This window comes from Bemisia tabaci, chromosome 9 (genome assembly GCF_918797505.1).
Source record: "Bemisia tabaci chromosome 9, PGI_BMITA_v3".
NCBI classification, from domain to species: domain Eukaryota; kingdom Metazoa; phylum Arthropoda; class Insecta; order Hemiptera; family Aleyrodidae; genus Bemisia; species Bemisia tabaci.
The window spans coordinates 3,426,893-3,452,944 of NC_092801.1; the positions used below are offsets into that span (position 1 = coordinate 3,426,893).

General features: G+C 39.3%; 2 protein-coding genes across 4 annotated transcripts; one reads left to right on the forward strand and one right to left on the reverse strand.

Moving 5' to 3' along the window:
• The first annotated feature begins 929 nt into the window (after positions 1–929).
• On the forward strand, positions 930–4,496 carry LOC140225486 (uncharacterized). Its single transcript, XM_072304580.1, has one exon. The coding sequence runs from the start codon at positions 1,083–1,085 to the stop codon at positions 2,427–2,429; it is 1,347 nt and encodes a 448-aa protein (XP_072160681.1). The 5' UTR covers positions 930–1,082; the 3' UTR covers positions 2,430–4,496.
• Positions 4,497–9,609: 5,113 nt separating this feature from the next.
• On the reverse strand, positions 9,610–24,288 carry LOC109044074 (uncharacterized). 3 transcript variants are annotated; one of them, XM_019061580.2, is made up of 5 exons: positions 24,137–24,288; positions 18,386–18,609; positions 14,532–14,823; positions 13,485–13,768; positions 9,610–12,118 (listed from the first exon to the last, which is right to left on the reverse strand). In XM_019061580.2, the coding sequence occupies exons 2-5, from the start codon at positions 18,419–18,421 to the stop codon at positions 11,774–11,776; spliced, it is 957 nt and encodes a 318-aa protein (XP_018917125.2). In that variant the 5' UTR covers positions 18,422–18,609; positions 24,137–24,288; the 3' UTR covers positions 9,610–11,773. The 3 variants fall into 3 exon arrangements, with proteins under 3 accessions (XP_018917125.2, XP_072160324.1, XP_018917122.2); XM_072304223.1 differs by lacking the exon at positions 24,137–24,288 and adding an exon at positions 18,849–19,016 and having other exon boundaries at positions 9,613–12,118; positions 18,430–18,609; XM_019061577.2 differs by having other exon boundaries at positions 9,614–12,118; positions 18,430–18,609.
• Positions 24,289–26,052: the final 1,764 nt, after the last annotated feature.

Sequence of the window (26,052 nt, forward strand, 5' to 3'; positions counted from 1 at the left end):
GGTTTAAATGGCATAACAATCGATGTATCGCAATTCACGCCACGCCACTGATGGAAAAGGATCGATAAACAGAGTGTTCGCAGCGAACGCCTTAATAATCGATTCTTTACCATAGGTTTAAATGGCATAACAATCGATACATCGCAATTCACGCCACGCCTTTGGTGACTTTGGTTCCGGAGATAGTCAACCCGACCCGCACCCTTAAGGATCTGTCCGAAAAATAAGAATTAATAAATTTATCATGACAAGCTGACAAAAGGGCAACCAGCATACTTTTTAATTTTTCATGGGAGGCCCTGTCGAATGCCTGTACCACGTCTAAAAAGGCAGAGACATACAGTATTCCCCTCTTTCTAATGCATTCTCAAACTGCTACCGATTTAAAATTCGTAGGCATCATGGTTCCTTTTTTTTTATTTTTGAATAAAACAATTGAAAATGCCATTAATTCCTGTTTTATAAATCATAGCATTTACTAGTAGTATCCGCGCATAATGCTTCTATTAACACTTCTAACAAGAACAAAAAGACATCGATGGATTACGTTAATTCTAGTTCCGTGGTTTTTCTTAAAAAATTATACCCACGGCATTTGAGGTATACCAACCAAGCACTGTGTAACCGTTCTGTTTTGTTTTGTTATAGGGAGGTTCAGGTTTGGATCATGTTTTCGTCCACAATCATGTCCCAGAAAACCAAGGAATTGACAGACTGTCCAGGAATACAAAGTTTTTGTCAAAAAACAAACGTAAAACGTCCAAAACGAAGGATCCAGAAACATTCACTTCTACTCCGATTAAAGAAAATATTCGTGTTCCAACTCCGGAAAAATCTGCTCCTACAAGGGATTTAAATTCTCCCAGTAATGCGAGTACAGTTTTGACGCACCTCAGCCGCCAAAATAAATATCCACCAACGAGAGGAAGTTGAAGTTGGAAACCGCTGACAGGCATGCAAACAGTGATGCTCAAATCCCTGCAAATGTCCAGTATTCACGGCCCCACACTAGTGATCAACTCTCCCCTTCAAGTGAATACTCGCCACAAGTTCATTCAAAACCTCCCGCAAGCTCACCAGTGATGCACATGGACAAGGATCGACCATTTTCGTGTGTCGAGTGCTCAAGAAAATTCACTTCGCGGGCAGCTCTTCGAAGGCATGTCATTCGTCGCCACAACGGAGATGAAATATTCTCCTGTGAGAAGTGCTCCGTCCGATTCAAATCGAATGTTCATCTACAAGCACACCTCAGAAACTCCCATGATAGTGAACGACCATCATACTCGTGTAGCCAGAGCTCATCACCTTTCGAATCTAAGCATAATTTATGCAACCGCACTATTCACATCCGCAGCAATGATCGGAACTTCGCGTGCACTCAATGTTCCCGTAAATTTAAAGCGAAACAGAATTTACGAAACCATGTTATTTGCGTCCATAGTAATGAACGACCCCTTACATGCGATCTATGCTCAAGAACATTCAAATTTAAAGGTAGTTTAAAGGTTCATATCCAAGACGTGCACAGTGGTTCTCGCCCCTTTCCGTGTGATCGTTGCTCACTAAAGTGTAGAAATAAGAGTGAACTTAGAAGGCATCTTAAGTGCGTACACAGCTCCGATCGACCCTTCTCCTGCGATCATTGCTCACGCAAATTCAACGTAAAGTTTAATCTGAAAAGGCATGTACTATATAAGCACAGAGAAGACCGGCCCATCTCGTGTGATCAGTGCCCAAGAACATTCAAATTAAAAGAACAACTTACAGCTCATCTGAGGCGCGCACACAGCGCCGACCGACCCTTCTCCTGTGGTCAGTGCTCACGCAATTTCAAATCGAAGGGTAAAGTACGCAGGCACGTGCTAGAAGTGCACAGTGAAGACCGGCCCTTCTCTTGTGGTCAGTGTCCAAAAGCATTCAAATCTAAAGATGGACTCGCAATGCATATCCAATGCGTGCATAGTGCCGATCAACCCTTCACCTGCGCTCATTGCTCCCGCAAATTCAATTTGAAGAGTAATTTAAGGAGGCATATATTAGCAAGGCACAGTGAAGAACAGCACTTTCCGTGTGATCATTGCTCACTAAAATTCGGAACAAAGAGTCAACTTAGAGAACATCTAACGTGCGTACGTAGCGCCGATCGGCCGTTCTCCTGCGATCAGTGCCCACGCACATTCAGTTTGAAAAGTTATTTAAAAAATCATGTTTTAACAGTGCACAGTGAAAACCGGCCCTTCTCTTGTGGCCAGTGCTCAAAAGCATTTAAATTAAAGGGATGCCTTAAACTCCACCTAAGATGCATGCACAGCGCCGATCGACCCTTCTCCTGCGATCAGTGCCCACGCACATTCAGTTTGAAAGGTTATTTAAATAAGCATGTATTAACAGTGCATAGTGAAAACCGGCCCTTCTCTTGTGGCTAGTGCTCAAAAGCATTTAAATCAAAGGCATGCCTTAAAATCCATCTAAGATGCACGCACAGCGCCGATCGACCCTTCTTTCCTGGTAAAAATTGGCAGTAGAATCTGTGTTCCAAAATACCATAGACCGACGGCCGGCTGTAAGATTTTCAATAGCTTCTATAGCCGGCTACACAATTTCTTATCGCCTTTTATAGTCGATGGCGACTAAGCAACTCACAGCCAGGCGATACAATTTATGCTAAACGTCACTAATTACGGATGCTAGGATTTAGTGAGTTTTTGGACCACTGCACAGTGGGAAAAACAGCCGGTCTCGCGCCGAAAAAGTCGGAAAATCGGCATCAATGGAAATGGACAAAATTGGTATGTACGTGTCCCTGAGGATCTACTGATCAAGAATCAGTCATGTTTTACTTCATAAGGTCGACCTTATCAGCGATAATCATCAGAAACGCACCGGGTAGCGCGGTGCTGATGGAGGACCGCCTCTGAATGTTTACATTCAATAGCCTCCTGTGTTTATTGAAAAGCGTCATGTAGTTACTTTTAATTTTTTTTGGCAATGGCTGACCTTTCTAAAAGTATGGATACCAGTTTCTTTTCTAAACTCCACTTTTTTAACTTACAGCAATTTTTTAAAGTTAGCCTTCAAAATAGTACCAAATTCAAACTTCCATGGACTGTATCTTTTGAGATCCACTCGGATCCACCGAGATATTTATATCCAGTTACTCGTCATACTATCAAGAATACGATAATCCTTAGTTTGGGTGCGCATCCTTGCGCCATTAGGAGATATTTGATAAAAAGGAAGTGGAAATGTGCTCAGAATGAATGTGTACCGTTGGGTTAGGCGTCAGATTACAGAGTAGCATGGAGAGAAGTGCGTGCGCAGTGCGCTGCGCGCGCAACTCAGGTAACCCGTGTTTAAGAACGACTGTTTCAGCGCGCTCCCTAAGCTGAAGCTGTAGCCTAGTTGGTAGAGTTCCTCGCTACTGGAGCGAAGATTGCGGGTTCTAGTCCTGCCCGACGACATGAAATTTTGAAATAGTTCCGTGCAACTATTCATGTTTTACTTCACAATTGCTGCCCTTTAAAAATGTTTTCATTTCACATTAAGTCTTGAGAAGAAAAACATTAGATGCATTGAGCGGAAGGAATTAATTGCCAAAATTTCCAAGTAATGACAATACTTCATTTTACCTTTATGGAAATAAAGTGTATTGATAAAACGATAATACGGATTTCTACTATTAAATTTCCTGTTTGACAAGACTTAATGATAAATTAAATGTTTGGAACTTAACTGTTATCCTAACAGGAATTAGAAAAAAAATTAGGACACGTGATTATCTATTGATTGGTAAAAACTGTTCCATTGTGCAACGTTTTATTAGGAAATTTGAAATTTCAAGCGTGTTTTTCCTCCTTATTTGCTCTCGATATTGAGTACATGCCAATTAATATGTCAATCTCATGCATTGACATCTTTAGTAATATACCTTGCGGATTACATTCGTTCTAATCCATAACTTTACCTTGAAACACCCAAACATAACCACACAAAATTTTCCAAAATAAAGTGAAAAATCAGAGACCTACATAGTATAATGAAGAAAGTAATCGACAATAGCATAAACGACGAGAAATATTTTTATTAACTCTGCTGGCCGATCAAAGACCACAAACCGAAACACAGTTTCAAGGGATGTAAAATACAGCTGATCTCTTGACTAAATTTGGCTCAATAACTCTTAAATTTACAAAAAATTGGCGCATAATGTTGTCATTAGTGTATGGCTCGATATTATAAGACCGGCAAAGTGTGAAAAACCAATGGGAAAGTGAACGATCCGAGCGTCAAGACTTTTTCGGCGCTAGATCGGCTGTTTTTCCCACTGTGCACTGCTCTCTTTTTGGGCCGTAGTATCTTGATTTATTTTGCGAGGAAAGCTCCGTACTTTTGATGGATGCCTGCCATTCCTAATATATTAGAGCGCCTTCAGTTTCGTATGATACTGTGCAATACCTCTGGTGTGAAATAGTTGCTTCAAGCGCCGTGGTACGCTGCGGCAGCCAGCGCGAAACGCGCATTGGCGCCTACAAACCGAACAGGGATACTTCACGCGTTGCGCAACGCGTGAAGTATCCCTGTTAGGTTTGTAGGCGCCAGTGCGTCGCCGCTCCGCTTTTTGTTGGGCTCTAATAATTAATCTGGCGGAGTCAGCGTTATTCAACTCATGATTTTGAAATGTTTGTACATCCTGTATGGATTATTCTCATTTTAATATATGAAAAAAAATATGTATTAAAGGAAAATATAAAGTGTGTTTTGTATATATTAAGGTGGTTCCGTATCAAACTTAATAAAATAATAAATAATAATAATAATATATCTTTATTTGTTTTTGGCTTGCACATGGCTTCTACAAATGCGTCGAATTTTTCTAAACAAGAAACAAGAATAAATATATGTATATATAAAAAAAAGAAAAAAAAAAGACAATGATATCAACCTGTCCCCTTTAAAAAATCGTTGATTGAATATGGACATTCCTCAATTAGATAATGTCTGACCAGGGCATTGTGGCTTCGGGGCTCATCTTTAATTTTTTTCCTTATGTTTGATGGTAGTTTAGAGAAAAAGTTATGGCCTCGAGCCGCTGTTTTATTAATTTTTATGATTAGACTTTCTGTTCTGTTTCTGGTGTTGTGGTTGTGCACCACTCTCGATTCCTGTAGTTTCTTGTTGTTGTATAATTTCAAAGATGAGTATATGATCAATGCTGGAACAGTTAAGATTTGTAATTTTTTAAAATGTTCCTTGCAAGATTCTGTAGGCTTTAATTTAAGCATAGTTCTAATAGCTTTTTTTGAGTTATGAATAATTTCTCGATCTTTTTATTATTGCAAGTTGACCAGGCATTGATACAATATAGTATGTGAGATAGGAAAAGAGAATGATACACTACCATTAACAGATTCATGTCGCAAAATCTTGATAGGACTCTCAACACAAAAATAGCGCCATGCAGCTTTTTACACATGATGTCAACATGGTCATTGAATTTAAGAGTATCATCTAACAAAATACCTAAATATTTTGCAGCGGCTACTCTTTCCATTTGCTCATCATCTAGTAGCACTTGGAAGTCCTTGATCAGTTCATTATTTACATTAAAAAGCAAAAATTTCGATTTACTCGTGTTTACATTAAAAAGGTTGATCTTACACCATTGGCTAAAATAACTCATGACGACTCATAACTAATGATTTCCAAAGCACACGAATTTCAATACAATTTCTTATAGCCTTTTATAATCGATGGCGGAAAAGCAACAGCCAGGCGATAAAGTGTAAAGCCCGGCTATAGGAACTATAGCCCGGCTGCATAATTTTTTATCGCTTCGTATAGCCAGGCCGTATGATTTTCTCCGCATTCTACAGCCAGCTATATGATTTTCTGTAGCCTTCTTTAGCCGGCTATAAGAATTCCTATGGTATTTTGAAACGCAGCTCTTATCGCCAATTTTTACCAGGGTCCCGCGATCAGTGCCCACGCACATTTAGATTGAAAAGTAATTTAGTTTGAAAATTAGTTTTGAAAATTTAGTTTGAAAATTAATTAGTTTGAAAAGCATATATTAACAGTGCATAGTGAAAACTGGCCCTTCGCATGTGATCAGTGTTCCTTCACTTTTGCATCGGCTCCTTCAGTAAGACGTCATGCTCATAATGTCCAGAAGGAGAATCAGAAGTCATCACTTGTTTTTGGTGCGCGAGAAAATGTAAAACTGATGGAGACATGGTTGATCATATAGCAAATCCACAGCGATGAACTATATACCCTTCCCTCGCCTGTGCCCAGTGCTTAATGGGATCCAAATCACAGACAGAATTACGGTTGCATGTCGATGGCCGGAGTACAAAACCCCGTATCACCGTCGCAATGTCGCAGACATCCCATTATATGTTTTTTTTTTTTTTTTTTTTTTAACCTTCGCAAAACTAGCGAATGTAATCTCCTGAAAATCTCCCCGATTTTTTTTCTCCGTTTGTAGAATTTTCTGTAAGAATTTCAATGTTTGAAATTATGTCTTCTTTTTTTTAAAAAAAAATGTATTATAAGCGGAAAATTTTGAAACAAGGCAATGGAGGTACGTGATCCCGCATTTCGGCTGTCGATATCATGTTTATTCACAGCACTGCAGCCTGATCGTTGAAATTTCGTGTTTGTCGGGTATAGACATAGATGACATAGGTTAAAAGGCGGAGCGTGATTGGTCGGCTATGTCTTATCGCTGCTCTGTCGTGCCTATGTCGGGTGGAACTCACGACAAGCTAATGGCACCTTTTAAGTTTTCGATAGTATGTCTTCAAATTCCACCTGGCAAAGGCGCGATAAAACAGCGATAAGACATAGCCGACCAATCACGCTCCGCCTTTTAACCTATGTCATCTCTGTCTACCCGAAAAGCGCAAAAACAATCAGGCTGCTGATCTACCCTGCGCGTGTGGTCAACGCTCAGCAATATTCAAAACGCATTTGATCATTTACTGACAAATCGTCGCCCTTCTGACATAAAGGCGTAACTGCATTTGGACTGCATTTTGCAATTTGGAGCTATAAATGCCGGCCCGGTTTAAAAACAACGTATGTGCCATTAGTTTCCCTATTCACATAAGTGTTTTTTCAGATGAGCCAGAATTTATAGCTCCAAATTGCAAAATGCAGTCCATTTCTCGATGAGCCCTGTCATCCATTTAACTCAATGATTTCCCGGGCTCATCTCAAGCTGTAGTCACGCCCTTTTATCAGCCAAGTGACGAAACGTTGCAATGGATCACACGCAATTTCCGCGGAAATTGCGTGTGTCCTTTGTACCGAGCGTTCTGGGTTTTGGATTGCAGCGAGTGATGTCTCAATTGTCTCATAGACATCACAACATAAGAATCACATACAAAAACATAAATACATAGAAAAACATAGATACTCCGTTATACTCATCACCCCCATGATTTCGATTTCAATTAATCCATATTTATTAATTACATACATATCAAGCCGCTAACTCAGCGCACTAGAGCGCTCTGCGACTCCAAATCGAGATCGGAATCGATCTTCCCACAAATCATCGGGCAGATTACACCGTCTGATCTCCCCCTCCACTCCCTCCCGCCAACCTTTTACTGGACGTCCACGCCGCGTTCTTCCGGGAGGAACCCAATCAAATACCTTTCTGGGCAACCGACTATCAGCCATTCTCCGCACGTGTCCATACCAAACCAGCTGCCTGGTTTTGATATCGTGCACAATATCTTTCTCAACTTATAATACTTACTTTTATACTTATAATAACTTATATTTATTAATTATTTAAATCTAAATAGTTTATAAAAACATTAATATGTGAAATTAAAGATAACTTTAAATATAAGCTTTTAGATTATTAAAAATGTTATTTTACCAATATATTCAACTATTATTGTGCTGATGCCAGTTAACATAATAATTTTTAAATTTCGGGGCCGGAGCTAAGTTCGGCCGGCTTCAGCTTTGACCCCGGGAAGTCGGCTACGCGTTTTAGGAGAGTATACATTCGCCGAGGTCCGATGCCCCAAGCACTCGGAGATTGGCCTGCTTAGTTGTGTTCAGTGCATTTTCGTGGTCACAAAGTTCGTTTGTTCATCCGTGTTCAGTTAGCTCATACAGGGAATAAAGTGTGATCCCCATCAGAAAGTGTCCCCTGTGCAGAGCTACGCTGCGCCCCCAAGGTAGACAGCATTGAAAAAAAATTCTCGGCGTTTTTACCAAGGTCCGTTGGTACTTTTACCATTTCACTTTTTTACAATTATTGGTAATTTTACTAAGACAGACTGGTAAGCTTACCTAAAAACCGGTATTTTTACTGTTTTTTTCAGGTAAGAATACCACTTTTATTGGTAATCAATTCCCGGTAACTTTGCCATTTCATCTCGATAATTCTACCACAGCCGGCAATAAAAAATATTGGCGTTTTTACGAAGCTCCAGTAAAGTTACCGAGAAAGTTCAGTAATTTTACCGAGATTTCTCGGTAGAATTACCAATTCCATAAATGGTGATTTTACCAAGAAAAAACTGGGATCAAATAGAACCCCGAATTCTTGGTAATTTTACCCTTTTCCTAGTAAATACACCGAGATTCTTTTTTCAGTGAGGCTCGAGGCTCAGGGACCCAACACCCGACTCTGCCCGGGTCTATTACACATTCAAAAAAGACTCAAACCTCAAATTGAAAAAATAAGAAAAAATTGAGGAACAACAGAGTTGAGACGCAATCGGGCATTTTTAATTTTTCTCTCGAATCTGAGCGACACCTCACTGGCAGCCTAGAAAAGAGCATTGCGAGTTCACGCATAGCGGCATCGCGCCTTCAATTATGCAGACGCAACACAGACATCCATCAAGCACGAATAGTTGTATCTCTGCGCCGTCTTTCCATTTGCTCTATTTCCGAATTGTGTTAGTTTCGTTTGTCTCATTTGTAGGGGCCGTGCTTCAAGGGTTACTTGAGCAACACAGCCGAAAATAGGATGTGCCCTAATCAAGTATCTTTTTGAAAAGAAAACACATGTTAGCGGTCTCTCAAGCGATCAAAAGGGCGCATACGTCTAAAAATTGACCGTACTACCTCTTCTAAGAGAGTGACACATGGCGGATAAGGAAGGGGGTGATAAAGCGTCTCTATGTTACCACATAGGTGGAAATTTCGAAGGAAAGAATTTTTCACCAATTTTAAAAACTTTATGCATAGGTATTTTGTTACTGGACAAATGTTCGAGAGCTATTTTGATTTCCTCGCCAAATGACGCTCATCATCCCCTTTTCGAAAACTATGATCGAGGAAAATTTTCAATGTCTCAAAGCCAATTTTACGACGGAGAGTGACCAATTTTTCGCGCAACGGTGAAATCTAAAAGCGTAAAGCGTATAGTAGCGGAAGTTTGCACACTTTATTTAATCGAATGTCTGCTAGTGAGTGAAATAATCGGACGTATTTCTATCAAACGGAACTAAGCGCCATAGGGGGAGGAGAGGAGAGGGGGGGCTTGGATTGGCGGGTGTTGCGGAACGCGATACGCGTTCCGTCACTATACCCGAGATGATTTTCCATGGCGCTTAGTTACGTTTGACAGAACGCGCTATCCGGGATTCTAAAATCCTCAAAAGGAACTCTTGGCGCTTAGTTTCGTTTGAGAGAAATGCGTCCAATTGTCATTCACTGCAGCTTGATTAAACCAGTGTGTCCCAATTTTTCACATTCTCCTCTTCAAAATATTGAGCTACGGATACAAAATCTGAATTCAGCTCGTAGCTCGTTGGATATAATCAACCGAACAATTTCTTAGAGTTTTTTGGAATAGTATTGACGATTTCAGGAAGAACAAAGAACTATTTCGGTGAAATTTTCCACTCTGACAATACTAGATCTATTTCCTCGTCCTCATTTGGGCAAATATGTTAGGAGTCTTAAAGTAGCACGTAAGTCTCTTACTATTTCAGAACTCTTTTTTTTTCCAATATTTATTTATGAATTACAAGTTGAAACCTCGACCTCTAGAGACAGGTGGAGACCCGGAAGGCCTAAAAAGTACATTCTAATGATAGATTTCTATTTTTATTACAATTTCAATCTTCATTGAAAAATTATTCTTATTTATAGGTGTCGTGCAATTGAGCATTTTCCCGTTCATAAACCAGAATTGATGTCTTATCTCATCCTGTCGGCGCAAAACACTAACGTATGTGTTAGATATATTTCATGTAGACCTTAACTAGCCTTTTGAGTCTTAATTCTACTGTAATATATTGATTATTTTTTTGATAAAACCGCCAGGGGAAAAATAGAGAGTATCAGTCTAACTTTTTAGGATCCTCTCCTACCTACCTTTTGTGATTATTGTCACCTATTTTCTCATTATTAGGGTTACAACAGTTGTCTATCTTAATTAAGCTGCCCAAAGGGCAGTATTTTACAGAAGAAGACATTTTCGTAGTATAACACTTAGAATTACAACGTTTGTGTCCCTTAATATTATACTTCCAGTTTATACAGTTGAAGGGAGTAATTTTACAACGAGTGACTGCCGAACTCTTAATGCAGATGAAAGTGGAGGGTATGGATTCGATCGTCATTAATCGAAAGAAAAACGTGAATCGATCGACGTGAATCAATTGGCACCGATTCGATCGAAAGTTAAGGTGATTCGACGGATGCCATCTTTTGTATCAGAGCGACGTGCTATATACCGCATTGATTAGTTCCCTAATTTCTGCCGTTTGTCATTTTTTCGAATTTCAAGATCGCACCTCCGTTGTCATGAGACTACAGAGTTCATGCACCAAATTTAACAAAGAAATTCAACGTAATGACGGCATAGATTTATAGAGGAAAAATATCGCAGTCGATACTAATATCGAAACTGCCCTCGAATGCGATATTTTTCTTCTAAAAAACCCTGCCGTTATCACGTTGAATTTCTTTGTCAAATTTGGTACATGAATTCTGTAGTCTCATGACAACGGAAGTGCGATCTTAAAACGAGATTAATAGAGGCGAGATTAAGCGAGATTTATAGAGGAAAAATATCGCATTCGATACTAATATCGAAACTGCCCTCGAATGCGATATTTTTCTTCTAAAAAACCCTGCCGTTATCACGTCGAATTTCTTTGTCAAATTTGGTACATGAATTCTGTAGTCTCATGACAACAGAAGTGCGATCTTAAAATTCGAAAAAGTGACAAGTAGCGGAAATAATGAAACTAATCGACACGATATATCGCACGTCGCTCTGACACAGAAAATGGCGTCCATTGAATCACCTTAATTTACAAAAACCCGTGTCGATTCGATCGACATGAATCGATTAAAAAATGAAAGCGTGAATCGATCGACAACGGTGAATTGATCGAATTTTGTCGATCGATTGACGTTTTCATTATTTGATCGCTTCATGTCGATCGAATCGACACGGTTTTTTTGAAATAACTGTCGATCGATTCACCTTTTCATTTTTTGATTGATTCATGTCAATCGAATCGACACTGGTTCTTAAATAATTTGTCGATCGAATCGATGTCAATAATTGATTCACATCGATCGATTCACGTTTTTGTTTTTTGATTGATTCATGTCGATTGAACCGACGCCGGTTTTTTAATAATTTGTCGATCGAATCGGTTCACGTTTTCATTTTCCATCGATTTATGTCGAACGAATCCATACCCTCCCATGAGAACGGCTTGCTCGGTGCTATCCATTTTTCTTAAGATGAAGTTTTAGAGCATGTTTTAGGGGTTTAAAGATTTGGGGGATCGAGTAACGCCTTAAGACGAATTTTGTTGTTACAAAAAAGCATCTTCGTCCTAGGATCGGGTTTCCATTTCATCGCTTTCTCTAATAATGCAGGTCTCTTGCGTCGGCAAATGCAGAGTTTATTTCTGTTGCACGCACCACGTTGCAAATCGATGCACTCGGGCGGATGCTGCAGAGAAGACGTCTTGGCCACCAAACCGAGGAATTTACAGTAGATGTCGCAGTACTCATTGATTTTTGTTGCGTCTTTGGACCTGGGCACGAAGTTCAGCACAACACATGGATCAAACATTTTCTGCACGAGGATAAATGTAGCATCCTGCAAATTCTAATTTTTAAAAATAAAAATAAAAAAAAAAACCGTATTTATTAGACGTGTGCCTAACGTATTTTGGCAACGGGAAATTAGGTAAATTTCAAAAAACGCTTGTGACACCCGAGAATGCGATGGGTCATCATGTTCGATTTAAACCATTAGCGGGTAGAGCGCTGGAGTAATATATTTAATAATATGCTATATAATATATTATAAAAATCATAAAAGGAATAATAAGCGGCATCACGGTTTGAAATTTTCACAGAATATTCTTCATATAATGAAATTACCGATGTTTTCCAAAATTGACGTTCGATAGTTTTCTGTTGAAGAAAATAAATTATGACGGGAGGTCCTTATCGCCGCAAACCAAGATACGCACCTCTGCAGTGTCATCAACGATGTACCTGCAGCGTTTGCACCTTCTCCACACTTTGCCCTGACAAAGTCATTTAAAGCATCGGATTCAGAATCTCTCTTTCGAAAATGTGTTTCAAGGCATCGCCACCTTCCGGCCAAAGTGTCACAAGCGCCATGCAACATTTAATAATTTCCGCCGCCGTCTTATTTTACTACAGGGAAATCGTTCAACGAAGCTGTCCGAAAATGACACCGAATTTTCTTTGTGCTGCCGATAAAATTTAGTGAAATTCTCAAACAGATTCAACCGACAATGGGTCACTAAACCATAACGAATTTTGACTTGCGAATATAGTGCTCTGAAGGAAAATGACGCGTAGAACACGATGCGCGCATTAAAAACGCAAACAAGTAACTCATTAACCAAGAAATGCGCAGTTCAAATCGCTCAACTTATACGCAAATTTAAAACGCCCCGGTTTCGCGCCGCGCCGAATGATGTCATCCGGCACCAATCAGAAGCGGGCACGGGTTTCCACGACTTCCGTCAAATGTCTATCTACTCTTCGTATATGAAAACAATACTAAAGTCAAAATTATATCTTTTGAATTCAATACTTGAATCTCATTCATATGTTAGCTGTGATAAACGAGCAACAATTCCACATTGAAACACGTTTTATTTTAACAAACATCAGAGGAAAATGAGAGAAGATTGCGATATGACTACCGCAGTGCGTCAACACCGTCAATTTCCCGCCATTCGGGTGCGTTTGAAATGTCTTGCAGTTTTTAGATTTTTCAAAAGCGGGTTTCTCCGCGATTTCGGCTCCATAAAAATGCGGAAAAATCACCACGTTATCTACTCACATTGTACTTTCAGAATATTCAATAAAATAAACAAGGTTTAGTGACCCATCGGAAATTTTGAAACGTCGCATGGCGCTTGTGATACTTTGACCGGAAGGTGACGAAATTTTGAGGATATCAAAGAAGATATATGGTAAGAAGGTCATACCTGAGAATTTCTCACCGCATCAGTCGTTCCTTCACCGTTTCTTTTTTCAGTCGGCTGTGGTTTTTTTCGTCCAATCGATCCAAATCGGAGGAGTTTTGGAAGTCTTCTCCTGTGATTTGATTTGGCGTTGACCGTAGCTTGCAAAATATATTTCAAAACAGTAACGAAGCCTTCCATATAGTCCTTTGCTACATCCGGTGTGTCAGTGAACGCCTTCATGTCATTCAATCCGTAATAATTGAGCGTCTTGGATATCAACATATCTCTCGTTGGGACATCCACACCTTAAAACGATTGTTCCTGCACTCATTGATATGAAGTCAGTTTTGGTTTGATCTTTTTTTAAATTTGGCTACATTTGAGTTGAGTTTAGCAGAGAGAAGCTAAATGTTTCGCTTCATTTTCTATTTTTAACCATTGGTTTGATTTTATTTCCTTGGCAGGGATGGATTCTTTTGTGAGTGTATCCAAAACATGACCCCTTTTTTGAAAAATTAAACACACAAATTTAACACATAATGGAAATGTTGCATGTGTGAGGAATTTGCGATTTGACTGTTGATTCTTACATAAAAGTTCGCAAGAAACACGATAGTGACACTGGTTTTCTCTGAAATCAACTCCCAAGCTCAAAAGAAGCTCTCAAGTTGAGGCCAAAATGGAGGGGATATCCCACGCTATATCCTGAGAGTCCACCTCTACATCAAGACAAACTCTCCATGCAAAGATAGGGAGGAAAGACATTGACAGGGCTGCCACTTTATTTGGGGACTCTAAAACTGAAAACACGGCAACCCTGCTAATGTATTTGCTCCCTATCTTTGCACTGAGAGTTTGTCTTGATGGAGAGGTGGACTCTCAGGATAGCGTGAGATATTCCCTCCATTTTGTATTCAACTTGAGAGCTTTTTTTGAGCTTGGGAGTTGATTTCAGAGAAAACCAATGGCACCATCGTGTTTCTCGCAAACTTTTACATAAGAATCAAAGTCAAATCGCAAATTTCTCACACATGCAACATCTCCATTGGACTTTACATATTCCCTTACCTTGTGGAAAGTATGGAGTCAGATGTTTAGTGAGTAACGATTTCAGTCGTTCAAGATCATTTGTGTGCGCGAACATCTCAAAAATCGACCCCTTCGTTGGTCCCATAGGGCTGAGAAATTCATCCCCAACCGTCAAATGGGGCAAATTCGGCCCCAATTGGAAAAGACCATCGATAACAATCCTTACATCAGGTATAATATACTTAGGGGCCCACGTCCTGTAAAAGTTGACGCTCGCATACACAACATTTTTATCAATCTCTGAGGCCAAGGTATTGCAGAGGTAGAGGAACTAAAATTTGGAAAAATCACAGAATTTTAGAAATTGCAAGTGTTTTATTCTTCTTTTTGCAGCAAATTATTATTCCCACACGGGAAAAAAAATTGCTGATTCAACAACTCAATTGCTAAAAACAGTGAGTGCAATGTTTCAACGCAGATTTTACAACAAAAAAATGCTACTTTAACCACATTGCATACTAATTTAACCACATTGTAAACTAATTTAACCACGGGGGTGGCTAAAGTAGCATTTTTTTGTTGTACAATCTGCGTTGAAACATTGCACTCGCTGTTTTTAGCAATTGAATTGTTGAATCAGCAATTTTTTTTCCGTGCAGCTTAGGGGCTGTTCATAAATGTACAAGTTGCGAACTTCAGCCAGAGCTAAGGAAGGGGTTATTTCTCGTAGAAAACGGTTCAAAAATCACGGTGAGCGCGTTGGGAAAGTCTGAAACACACTCCTAACTTCATAATCTGCGTAAGAAGTATGCGTTTTTGTTTTAAACTTCACGTTCTAAAAACGATACTACGGCACAGTTGAACATTTCGTAAGAGGTGCTGTCCCCGTCTCATCCAACCCTTGCTGACGAAGATGCTACACAATATTAAACATGGCCACGCCAACCCTCAAAGACACACGTGACGAGCGGGATTTTATCAACCGGCGACCGGCGTGTTTATATTTACATTTTCCTTTCGTTGATACAGACCTCTATACTATAAAGACTCACGACTTGCGCGCGGAAGCGTCAGCCATGTTGAATTTTGCGGAGTATCCTGGTGCGCAAGGGTTGGTTGGACTCCTCTACATATTGTTCACCTGTGTGAACCTGAGTGTCGATTCTTAGGCGGGAAGCTTTAAAAGACGAATATTACCGACGCACATTGCGAAGATAGGAGTGTATTTCAGACTTTCCCGTTGCACTCATCGTGATTTCTGAGCCATTTTCTATTCCAGAAACCTCTTCTTTTTGCTCCTCTAAAAGTTTGCAACAGGCCCATCACATGACGTCACGTATTATACTGACTGATTCGTCATCCTCCTGACAGGACATAACTACTCTGTCGTGCTAAGAGAGAACGCCGTATGAACATTCGAAAGTTGCCAAATTTCTTTTGATAAAATGTTTATTTCTGAGGAAAGTTATGAATATTTTCCCTTGAAATTTTCAGGGACTTTAGGTGAAATTACAAACAGCATCATCTGAAAAATTGGAAGTTCTATGTATAAGTTCACCAGGGAATTCGTGATCTATGAATGGAAATTTGGCAACGCCTGAAGGCTCATACGGCGTTTTTCCTTAGCACGGCAGTACACTTCGCGATGAACTCTATCGTCCATATATCTCAATATCTTCCCGGGCTCATCTCAAAGTGCAGGTACACCCTTTTGTTAGCCGAGCGATTGCTGACTTTGAAGACATTCCGTCCCTCCACCACAGCGTTTCAAAGAAGTCTTGAAAGTGTCAGTGTTAAATAAAATCGAGTAAGTATGGGTTGCTCCAAAAACAGTCGAAAAGTATGGTAAGGAAAGTGTAACTTTTTATTTTATGTGTCAAAAATGAAATAAAATTACGTGAGGAAAATAAAGAAGAGAATTTTTCTATAAATAAATAAAATCAAATAAAAATTTCTCAGGATGATAAAAAATAAAATGAAAATCAAGAATAGTGTGAATCAAGTAATAGTGTATCGCTGACATTGGCCATTGGCCAATCCAAATTAATCTTCATACCAGAGATGCTCAGTCTTCAAAAAAAAAATAAAAAAATTAAATGATAAATGTAAAACTAAGAAACTAAGAAAAATAATAAAAGGACAAAATAAAAAAAGAAGATAGAGAAATTAACTACACATATAACAAATTTAAATCCTCTTTCTCGCAGAATTTTTAAAAAAAAAAAAAAAAAAAAAAAAAAAAAAAAAAAAAAAAAAAACAGTAGAGAAAAAAGTATTTTCTTTACGCCGATTGTTGAAATTGATAGACGAAGCTATAGATAGGACAAAACAGAAGTATGGAGGGATTCTATTGGTGGAGGTGGGTGTTTGCAATGGACACACGAAGTAGGTAATAGACTAACTAACGGCAACCCACGAGAGACCCTATAGATGATAGTCCAACATTTACCCCCTTAGTCTAGAACAACCACCAGTTTCGACGAATAGGATTGCTCCGTACTCCCTGTCTTCTATTTGTATCGTTTTGTCTACCAATTTCAACATTCCGCCGTAGATCTCCACTCGATAATGACGATCACTATATATACCATAAAACAAAATTTAAAACGCGGGTAACAAGGCTATAATTTCACGAATAAAACCAAAACGTTTTGGCTGAAAATTCAGCCATCCTCAGCTGGATAAATAAAAAGAAAAATGGCAAAAAATCTAAAATAGCGCCTGGATGTACCTTTCAAAGCGAGAGTGTTGTTACCCTGATACAAATTGGCGATAAGAGCTGCGTTTCAAAATACCATAGGAATTCTTATAGCCGGCTAAAAAAGGCTACAGAAAATTATATAGCTGGCTGTAGAATGCGGAGAAAATCATACGGCCAGGCTTTACGGAGCGATAAAAAATTATGCAGCCGGGCTATAATTCCTATAGCCGGGCTTTACACTTTATGGCCTGGCTGTTGTTTTTTCGCCATCGATTATGAAAGGCTATAAGAAATTGTGTAGAAATTCGTGTGGTTTGGAAATCATTAAGTTTGATACGGAACCACCTTAATATTTACAAAACACACGTTATATTTTCCTTTAATACATATTTTTTTTTTCATCAATTAAAACGAGAATAATCCATACAGGATGTGCGAACATATCAAAATCATGAGATGAATAACGCTGACTCCGCCAGATTATATGTTAGAGCCTAACACAAAGCGGAGCGTCGACGCACTGACGCCTACAAACCTAACAGGGATACTTCACGAATTGCGCAACGCGTGAAGTATCCCTGTTAGGTTTGTAGGCGCCAATGCGTGTTTCGCGCTGGCTGCCCCGCCTGCCACGGCGCTTAAAGCAACTATTTCACACCAGAGGTATTGCACAGTATCATACGAAACTGAAGGCGCTCTAATATATTAGGAATGGCAGGCATCCATCAAAAGTACGGAGCTTTCCTCGCAAAATAAATCAAGATACTACGGCCCAAAAAGAAAGCAGTGGTCCAAAAACTCACTGAGTCCTAGCATCCGTAATTAGTGACGTTTAGCAGACGCTTTATCGCCTGGCTGTGAGTTGCTTAATCGCCATCGGCTATAAAAGGCTATAAAGAATTGTGTAGCAGGCTATAGAAGCTATTGGAAATCTTACAGCCGGCCGTAGGTCTATGGTATTTTGGAACACAGATTCTACTGCCAATTTTTACCAGGCATACAATAACATTGTAGATAACAAAATTTCTCGCTTTGAAAGGTACAGCCAGGTAATATTTTACATTTTTCACCCTTTTTCTTTTTATTTATCCAACGGAGGATGGCTGAATTTTCAGCCGAAGGGTTTTGGTTTTATTGTTGAAATTTTAGCCTTCTTGCCCGTCTTTTAAATTGTGTTTTTTAATTGTATTACTTGTTCAAGGGCTACGGAGCGTCTATCACATCTCATATAAATACCAAAGTTTGTCTTTGTGTGATTCCCGCAGTGAGCGTGCACTGGTACAGGGTTGCTTGCCCGGCCTGGTGTTGCTCGACAGTGGTCACGGGGCTGGCCATCTCAATATACTTGTATGCATTGACTAACAAATTGAAGCTCAGTGATGCGGCAATAGTAAATCGAATCGCCGACAAAGTCATCTGTATCAACATTTAAAAAAATTAATGAAAAAAATGTAAAAAAGAATAAACAAGCGAAAAACTCCAACACAGTGCGTTGATATGGCGCAGCATTGTTCCATGTGTTGGACTGATGATAGGTCGAAATGTCCAAAAACAAATGTCCAGAGTAAAAAAATGTCCAATAGCGGTAACGTCGCCAAAATTAAAAATGCCCAAATGTCCGGTTACTGCTAGTCATAATTGATATTGCCATTTACCTGTTGGTAGAAATTCTTCATACTTCCTCTTCACTTCCGTCTTGCGACTCGTTGCTAACTCGAGCATAATATGCTGTATTCCCCTAGGATATCGTGGAATATCGTCTTCATCTTTAGATTCTTGATAGGTACCGCTGGACGCTCGAGGATTCTGTCCTGGTTTGATTATAACCCTAAGTAGCAAAATAGAATTTTTTCCTAGAAAAAAATATTAAGAAAACTTCTAGAAAATACCAAGAAAACGAGAGTTATCTAGAAAATAGAGAGAAAAAACTTTGCGAGTCAAAAGTCTGACCAAAGGAAATAGATCTATTTCATATATAGGTCTACCTTCTGTCAACTTTCCATTTGGAAAAAAGATAGAAAATTCATTGAAAGCAGAATTATTTTCCAGTTAATTTCTTAATGTTTTCTTTTACGAAAATGCAAGGAAAAAATGTATTTTCTTTCTATTTTCTTTTGTCTATTTTCTAGATCCACTTTGTACCTATTTTCTTTCAAGAAAATTGTTCTATCTAGAAAGTAGACATTTTCTTGATGAGCGCCACCTACAAAGTAGATGACAATGCTACTTTGGCCCTCATTTCTTCTTGACTTCTTTGAAATCGCTCAGTGCTTAGTATGTGTATGACCCAAGTCCAGTCACAGGTTAGGAAAACTCTATAGTACTGCTTCTTCATTATCCCAATGGATATTGATGTAGAAAGCTTCCAGCTAAAGCTCCCTGTGTTGCCACTTGTTCAAATTATTTCACATTTGGGCATTTTTGTTTTTGGCCTTAATACCGCTATTGGACATTCCAGATATTTGGACTTGTTTTAGATATGGACTTTTTTTGACTTTGGACATTTATCCTTAGACATTTTGTCCTATTACCGTTGGGCTTATTAGTTTTAACTTATAGAGATGCCATGAGGTGAAGAGCACGCAAGAATATTGCATATCTGCAATTTACGACGTCTCAAACGACACTAAGGATTTGTACACTTTCCCTTTGAATAATACAATATACTAATATTAATAAACATGCAAGGAGGACTTGTCTTGCGAAATCAACTCGATATAGGTGATGATGATTTTGCTGTTCCCATATAACGTGTGTCGGAATTCTCCACTTGTTTGTGTTCACATATTCAGGTGAAAGGATTACTAACTCAGTTCAGTGCTTAGGCTCGGTTAAGACAATTACAGTGACACTTTAAAGAAAAACACCTAGTTTTTCCGAGTTTTGACTTTACCGCAAGTGCATTAAAATTCCAAGATTCGAATTTGTAGGATAATACTATGTGCATTCACGTAGAGCATTGAGTTTTTATGAGCGGGTAGTTTGAATTTACGCATCAAGAATCATTTAATATCTTCGTAAGGAGTTACTTTCAATGCTTTTCGTTATGTGCATCGTGTTCTACGTGAAATTTTGATGAAGAAACATGTATCAGAATAATAATGTTCGTACCTTGTCTACCGGTCTATTCTCATTGAAATGTTTGTGAAAGTGATGATATGATAGTGGTGAATAAGGGTCAAAGAACTACTTTCTGAATTGTGAACACTTGACCTCTGAGAGATAGCAAAATAAGAATAAGGGAAAAAAATTACGACCGAGAATATGTGCGGAAAATTTCTTGAACGAACAAAAGAAGAGAGAGATAAGAGTAAAAAAAAGGTGCTTTTACGCATGAAAGCGGTGAACAGAGGTCCAAGAACAACTTTTTGAAGCTTAAACACTTTTCTGTGAAATGTACACCTTTCTTTCGACATACAGGCGCTTTATCATCCCTATGTGTAACTCCCTTAGAAGCGATGGTCGGTTCGATTTTTAGACATACGCACCCTTTATACCCCTCTTGAGAGACCTTTAAACATATTTCTATGACTATTGATTTGGACAGACCACAGCATATCTCGGACAAACTTAACCTTCATTCATCTCGAAATTCAAAAATAAGAGACGTCTAAAGTGTAAACGCGATACAACTATTCGCGCAAGATAGATGTCCACATTGCATATGAAAAATGTAAGACGCGATGGCGTGAGTTGTGAGCTCGCAATCTCTGCTATATAGAGCACCATTACGAATTAGACAAACGCATACAAAAACAATATGGAAATAAAGTGAGGGAAAGGATGAGCGTTAACGACGGCGCGAAGATACAACTATTCGTACTTAATGGACGTCCGTGCTGTATCTAAAAAATTGAAGGCGCGTTGACGCGAAGCGTGAGCTCTCAATGCACTGCTATATGCTGTTAATGAGGTGTCGCTCAGATTCGGGAGAAAAGTTAAAAAATAGGCCCGAATACGTCTTTCCTGCCTTCGGCTGTGTTACTCACGTAGTGCTTGAAGCACAATCACGAATAAGACAAATGGGAACAAACACAATATGGAAATAAAGCTAAGGAAAGGATTCGCGTTCACGACGGCGTAGAGATACAACTATTCGTACTTGATGGACGTCCGTGCTGCATCTGAAAAATTGAAGGCGCGATGACGCGAAGCGTGAGCTCTCAATGCTCTGTTACATGCTGTCATTGAGGTGTCGTTCAGATTCGGGAGAAAAGTTAAAAAAGAGGCCCGAATACGTCTTTCCAGCCTTCGGCTGTGTTACTCACGTAGTGCTTGAAGCACAATCACGAATAAGACAAACGGAAACAAATACAATATGGAAAAAATCTAGAGAAAGGATGCGCGTTCAAGACGGCGCAGAGATACAAATATTCGTACTTGATGGACGTCCGTACTGCATCTGAAAAATTGAAGGCGCGATGACGCGAAGCGTGAGCTCTCAATGCTCTGTTACATGCTGTCATTGAGGTGTCGTTCAGATTCGGGAGAAAAGTTAAAAAAGAGGCCCGAATACGTCTTTCCTGCCTTCGGCTGTGTTAACACTTGTTCTTTCTTCTTTTTTCAGGTTCTTGTCTGATTCTTTTTCAGGAAGGCTTTAATTGCAAACCTACGTCTTAAGCTCGTGTAAACCGCAGCACTGGCTCGGTTCTTTTGGAAATAATGGTGCTTGGATGCGCGTAGTGGCTTTAATTTTTTGTTTTCTTTAATTTCAGAAGTCTGTCGGCTACTTCAATACGTTCAATTGTGCAATTTTTACTCGGTACGAACTTGTGCTGCTTTGCCAAAATTTTCTGAGCTCCCCTCCACGTAGGGCATGCCCTACCAGGAAGTATCACATTACGCCCCTTTAACCAGCCAAGGGTCTACGCCCTAAGATGCAAGCCAGTCCGACCCTGTTACCAAGCGAGGTGACAATAAGTGATCAAGTCCAGGATAAATTACATTAAATGTCTTGCCTAATGCCCCAGAATTCGTAAACCTACTTGGTCACATTCATATCGATGGTTAAAAGGTGAAATGAGGTTAAAGGTGAGTCACGTGTCTCCTTTGCGCTGTTTCAAATTTACCGCTTTTATATGTATTATGATTTGGAATAGAAACAATCCAACTTTATTGCTTGCAATTTATTCCGCCAACAAAAGAGAAAAAGCAAAGCAATTTTAAAGAAAATACGTTGACTACCTTCACTGAAAAAAAAAATTCTCGGCGTTTTTACCAAGGTCCGTTGTTACCTTTACCATCTCACTTTGTTTACCAATTATTGGTAATTTTACCAAGACAGACTGGTAAACTTACCTAAAAACCGGTATTTTTACTGTTTTTTTTTTCAGGTAAGAATACCACTTTTATTGGTAATCAATTCCCGGTAACTTTGCCATTTTATCTCAGTAATTCTACCACTGTCGATAAAAAATATCGGCATTTTTACCAAGGTCCAGTAGAATTACCGAGAAAATTCAATAATTTTACCAAGATTTCTCGGTACAATTACCAATTCCATAAATGGTAATTTTACCAAGAACCAACTGGGATCAAATAGAACCCTGAATTCTTGGTAATTTTACCCTTTTCTTAGTAAATACACCGAGATTTTTTTTTCAGTGTTTCCGGAGTCTGCTATGTCGCAACGGAGAACCGCGGTTTCGTTTTTCTATGGTCCAGTCACACGATCAAATTGAGGCATCAAATTGGGCATCTCATTGGTCGCATCCTCACCTCAGGTCTTTTTCCACCAATCACAGCTTCAATTTGATGGCTCAATTTGATCGTGTACACTAGACCACTATACTCTCCGTATACTGCCGTGCTAAGGAAGAGCGCCGCATGAACCTTCAGGCGTTGCCAAATTTCCCGCGATAAAACACGAATTTCCTCGTAAACTTATCAATATATTTTCCCTCCAATTTTTCAGATAATTTTTTTCGCAATTTCACCTGAAGCTCGTGAGAATTTCAAGGAAAAATATTCATAACTTTCCTTAAAAATAAACATTTTATCGAGGGAAATTCTGCAACTCCCGAATGTTCATACGACGTTCTTCCTTAGCACGGCAGTATAACTCTATGCCTTCCGGGGCTAGTGTGGGAAGTAAGATACGCCCTTACGGCAGAAGAGCGCACTGAAAAAGAAAATTCTCTAGATATTATATTGACCTAAAGCGTCGTTTCTTGTCGACAAACTTTGTCGTTGGTTTTTTTTTTTTAGTCAAAGAAATGTTGTTTTGTCATCGTTTTTTAACTTAAACTTAACGATAGCAAAACGATGCTTCTTTAAGTCAAAAAACCAAATTTTGTCGACAAGAAACGACGCTTTAAGTCAAAATAACATCTTTAGAAAAACAAATGTAAGGACGATCCCCGGGAGGATTCTATCTACGAAAACGGCGCACAGTGAATCGAGTTAATGACGGAGGTCGGACATGCAATTTTTTTACTAAGACTGCAAATTTAGATGATTATTTCGTGAAATTTGGAAGTTTGAGGGGTGCTAATTATAGTAAATTTTACGAGAGAACCAATATGGGGCCACTTTTAAAACCTCCACTTTTGTAATAATGTAGTTACGAGCTTTTAAAGTTTCCAAATTTTGTCCGACCTCTCTAATTAACTCGGTCCATTGTGCGGCGTGTAAGGATGTCAGTGGCGAGGCGTGAATGATCGATCTATCGATATTTCCTCATTTACTTCTATGATAAAGAATCGATTATTAAGGTTTTCGTTGCGAACACCCTGTTTATCGATAATTTTCCATGGGTTTAAATGACAGATCAATCGATTTATCGCAAAGCACGCCACGCCACTAAAGGATATAGCATGATGAACCAACTGATAGCTGCAATAAAAGCATGAAACTTACGGTGAGTAATAAAGGATATTTATAATTCAGAAACAATAACTAACATTCTTGATATTAACTGGTACTCGTTAAATTATCGTTTTACCTGAGTAAATGAAGTAAGATTCCCGCATCAAGGAGCACCCTCTCTGGAAAAAGTCAATTTGATCTCGGTGATAGCAAGTAAAAGCTTGGTTGCACTTGCGACGATTAGAATTCCAGGCACACGTTCTAGTGCTTGCTGTGACGCAGAATTGGGGTTTTTTTCCCGGAAAACTCATCGATAGACATGATGACTTGTGCACGAACTGATTTTTTTTCTTCATGGTTTGGCCTCGGTTAGCTTTGTGGCACGCAACCTGTTAACACTTGCGCCACTCGAACCATTAGTACTTATGCTTTATAAAAACGCGTGTCATTTCTGATGATACATGTTACTAACATGAAAAATCATCACCGGCGCACAGTGTGTCAAAACCCCAATCTAGCCGCTCAAAACCCCCCTTATATCAAGTCAACAAATGGTGTTATTTATGGTCAGAGTGGGTCCACAGCACCCACTCGTTACGTATCTATCGTGGTTATCACCAAAATAAATATTTTGGTCTCTAAAATGATAGGGATTGCGGCCGGTGAACGTCCCGCCTCAATCTCGCCATCAGGAGTGGTGCGCCTGTATTGCTTTTTTTTAGAGTACTTCGTGGCGAAAAAGTGTCATTTCTGGATGAAACAAGATGCCAAAGGCCAGAGAAAGGAAATATGACCGTTGATTTCTCCAAAATCAATATTTAAGTATTATAATTTCTCATTGAAAGCAGTGCACAAGACTGTTTACTTTTCCTGGCTTTAGTAGAGCCGCAAAAGTGACGCACCACACGGAACGGCATGAAACTTACATGAGAGTGTTCAGAAAAATATCCAGATGTGATATATCTTTAGTTTTACTGCAACCTTCCGCAACCTTGAGAATGAGAGCACATTCTATTCGGCGATTCCTGGTGTAAAAGCGTGCGGGCGGCGTTATGCGATCTCCCCCCTCCTACAGGCTGTCACAGGTCAATTGGGCTGCATTTTGCAATTAGGATAGGAACTACAAATTCCGGCCCGGTTTAAAAAGAACGTATGTGCCATTAGTTTCTCTATGCACATAGGTGTTTTTTCAGATGAGCCAGCATTTATAAATCCAAATTGCAAAATGCAGTCCAATTGAGACGGAGCGGAGGCAGCATCTCACCACGCGCGCTCGGTTCCCTGAATCGGGTGAACTTTATCATGAGGCTTTTCCACAAAACAAGTAAGAACGTAACAAGTTTCTTGTATGATTTGAAACGAATTGAAAACTAAGAAACAATATTATTTTCCTAATAATTAACAGCAATAATGATTCATATTTGCTCTATTCCTTTCACTACCCAATGTACCAGGTTGGAACAAATTTCAGGGTCGCAAAAAATTCCTATTTCACAGTGTTGGAAATTGCTGCAACATTACGAAGACCGAAAGTTAATTTGCATCAATTAAATTGCAATTTAAGGTGTATTTCAGGTTGCAAATTTTCAGAGCAGATGTTTAATGATTATTATTACACGAAGACAAAAAATGCACTCTTTTATTGAAGTGGTACGTGAATTTTGCTGATTGTAAAAAACTGTACCTAGCTAAATGGGGGAAAATGTTGATTGGTTGAAGTCGAAATGAACTAAAGCGCAACTTTTTCGTGCATTGTGCTATTTGGAGTAGTACCTATTGTCCTAGAGCAGGCTTTCTTATTTATTTCTAATGAAGAGATAAGAGAGCTACCGAGAAAGCACGCCGATTGATCGCCGAGAAAACCCAGGGCCTCATCGGGGTGGGAGCGCTTTTATGTGCTTTCTAAGAGTAATTTCAACGCTTCAGTTCAGCCGACGACGCTAGTGCAAGTTTCAACGCTTTCATTTTTTCAGTCTGAAAAGAAGATAGTGTTTCATGCAATATTTGCGTTGAGGGGGAGTGCTCCTTCCCTTTTTTCCAGAATTGTAAAAC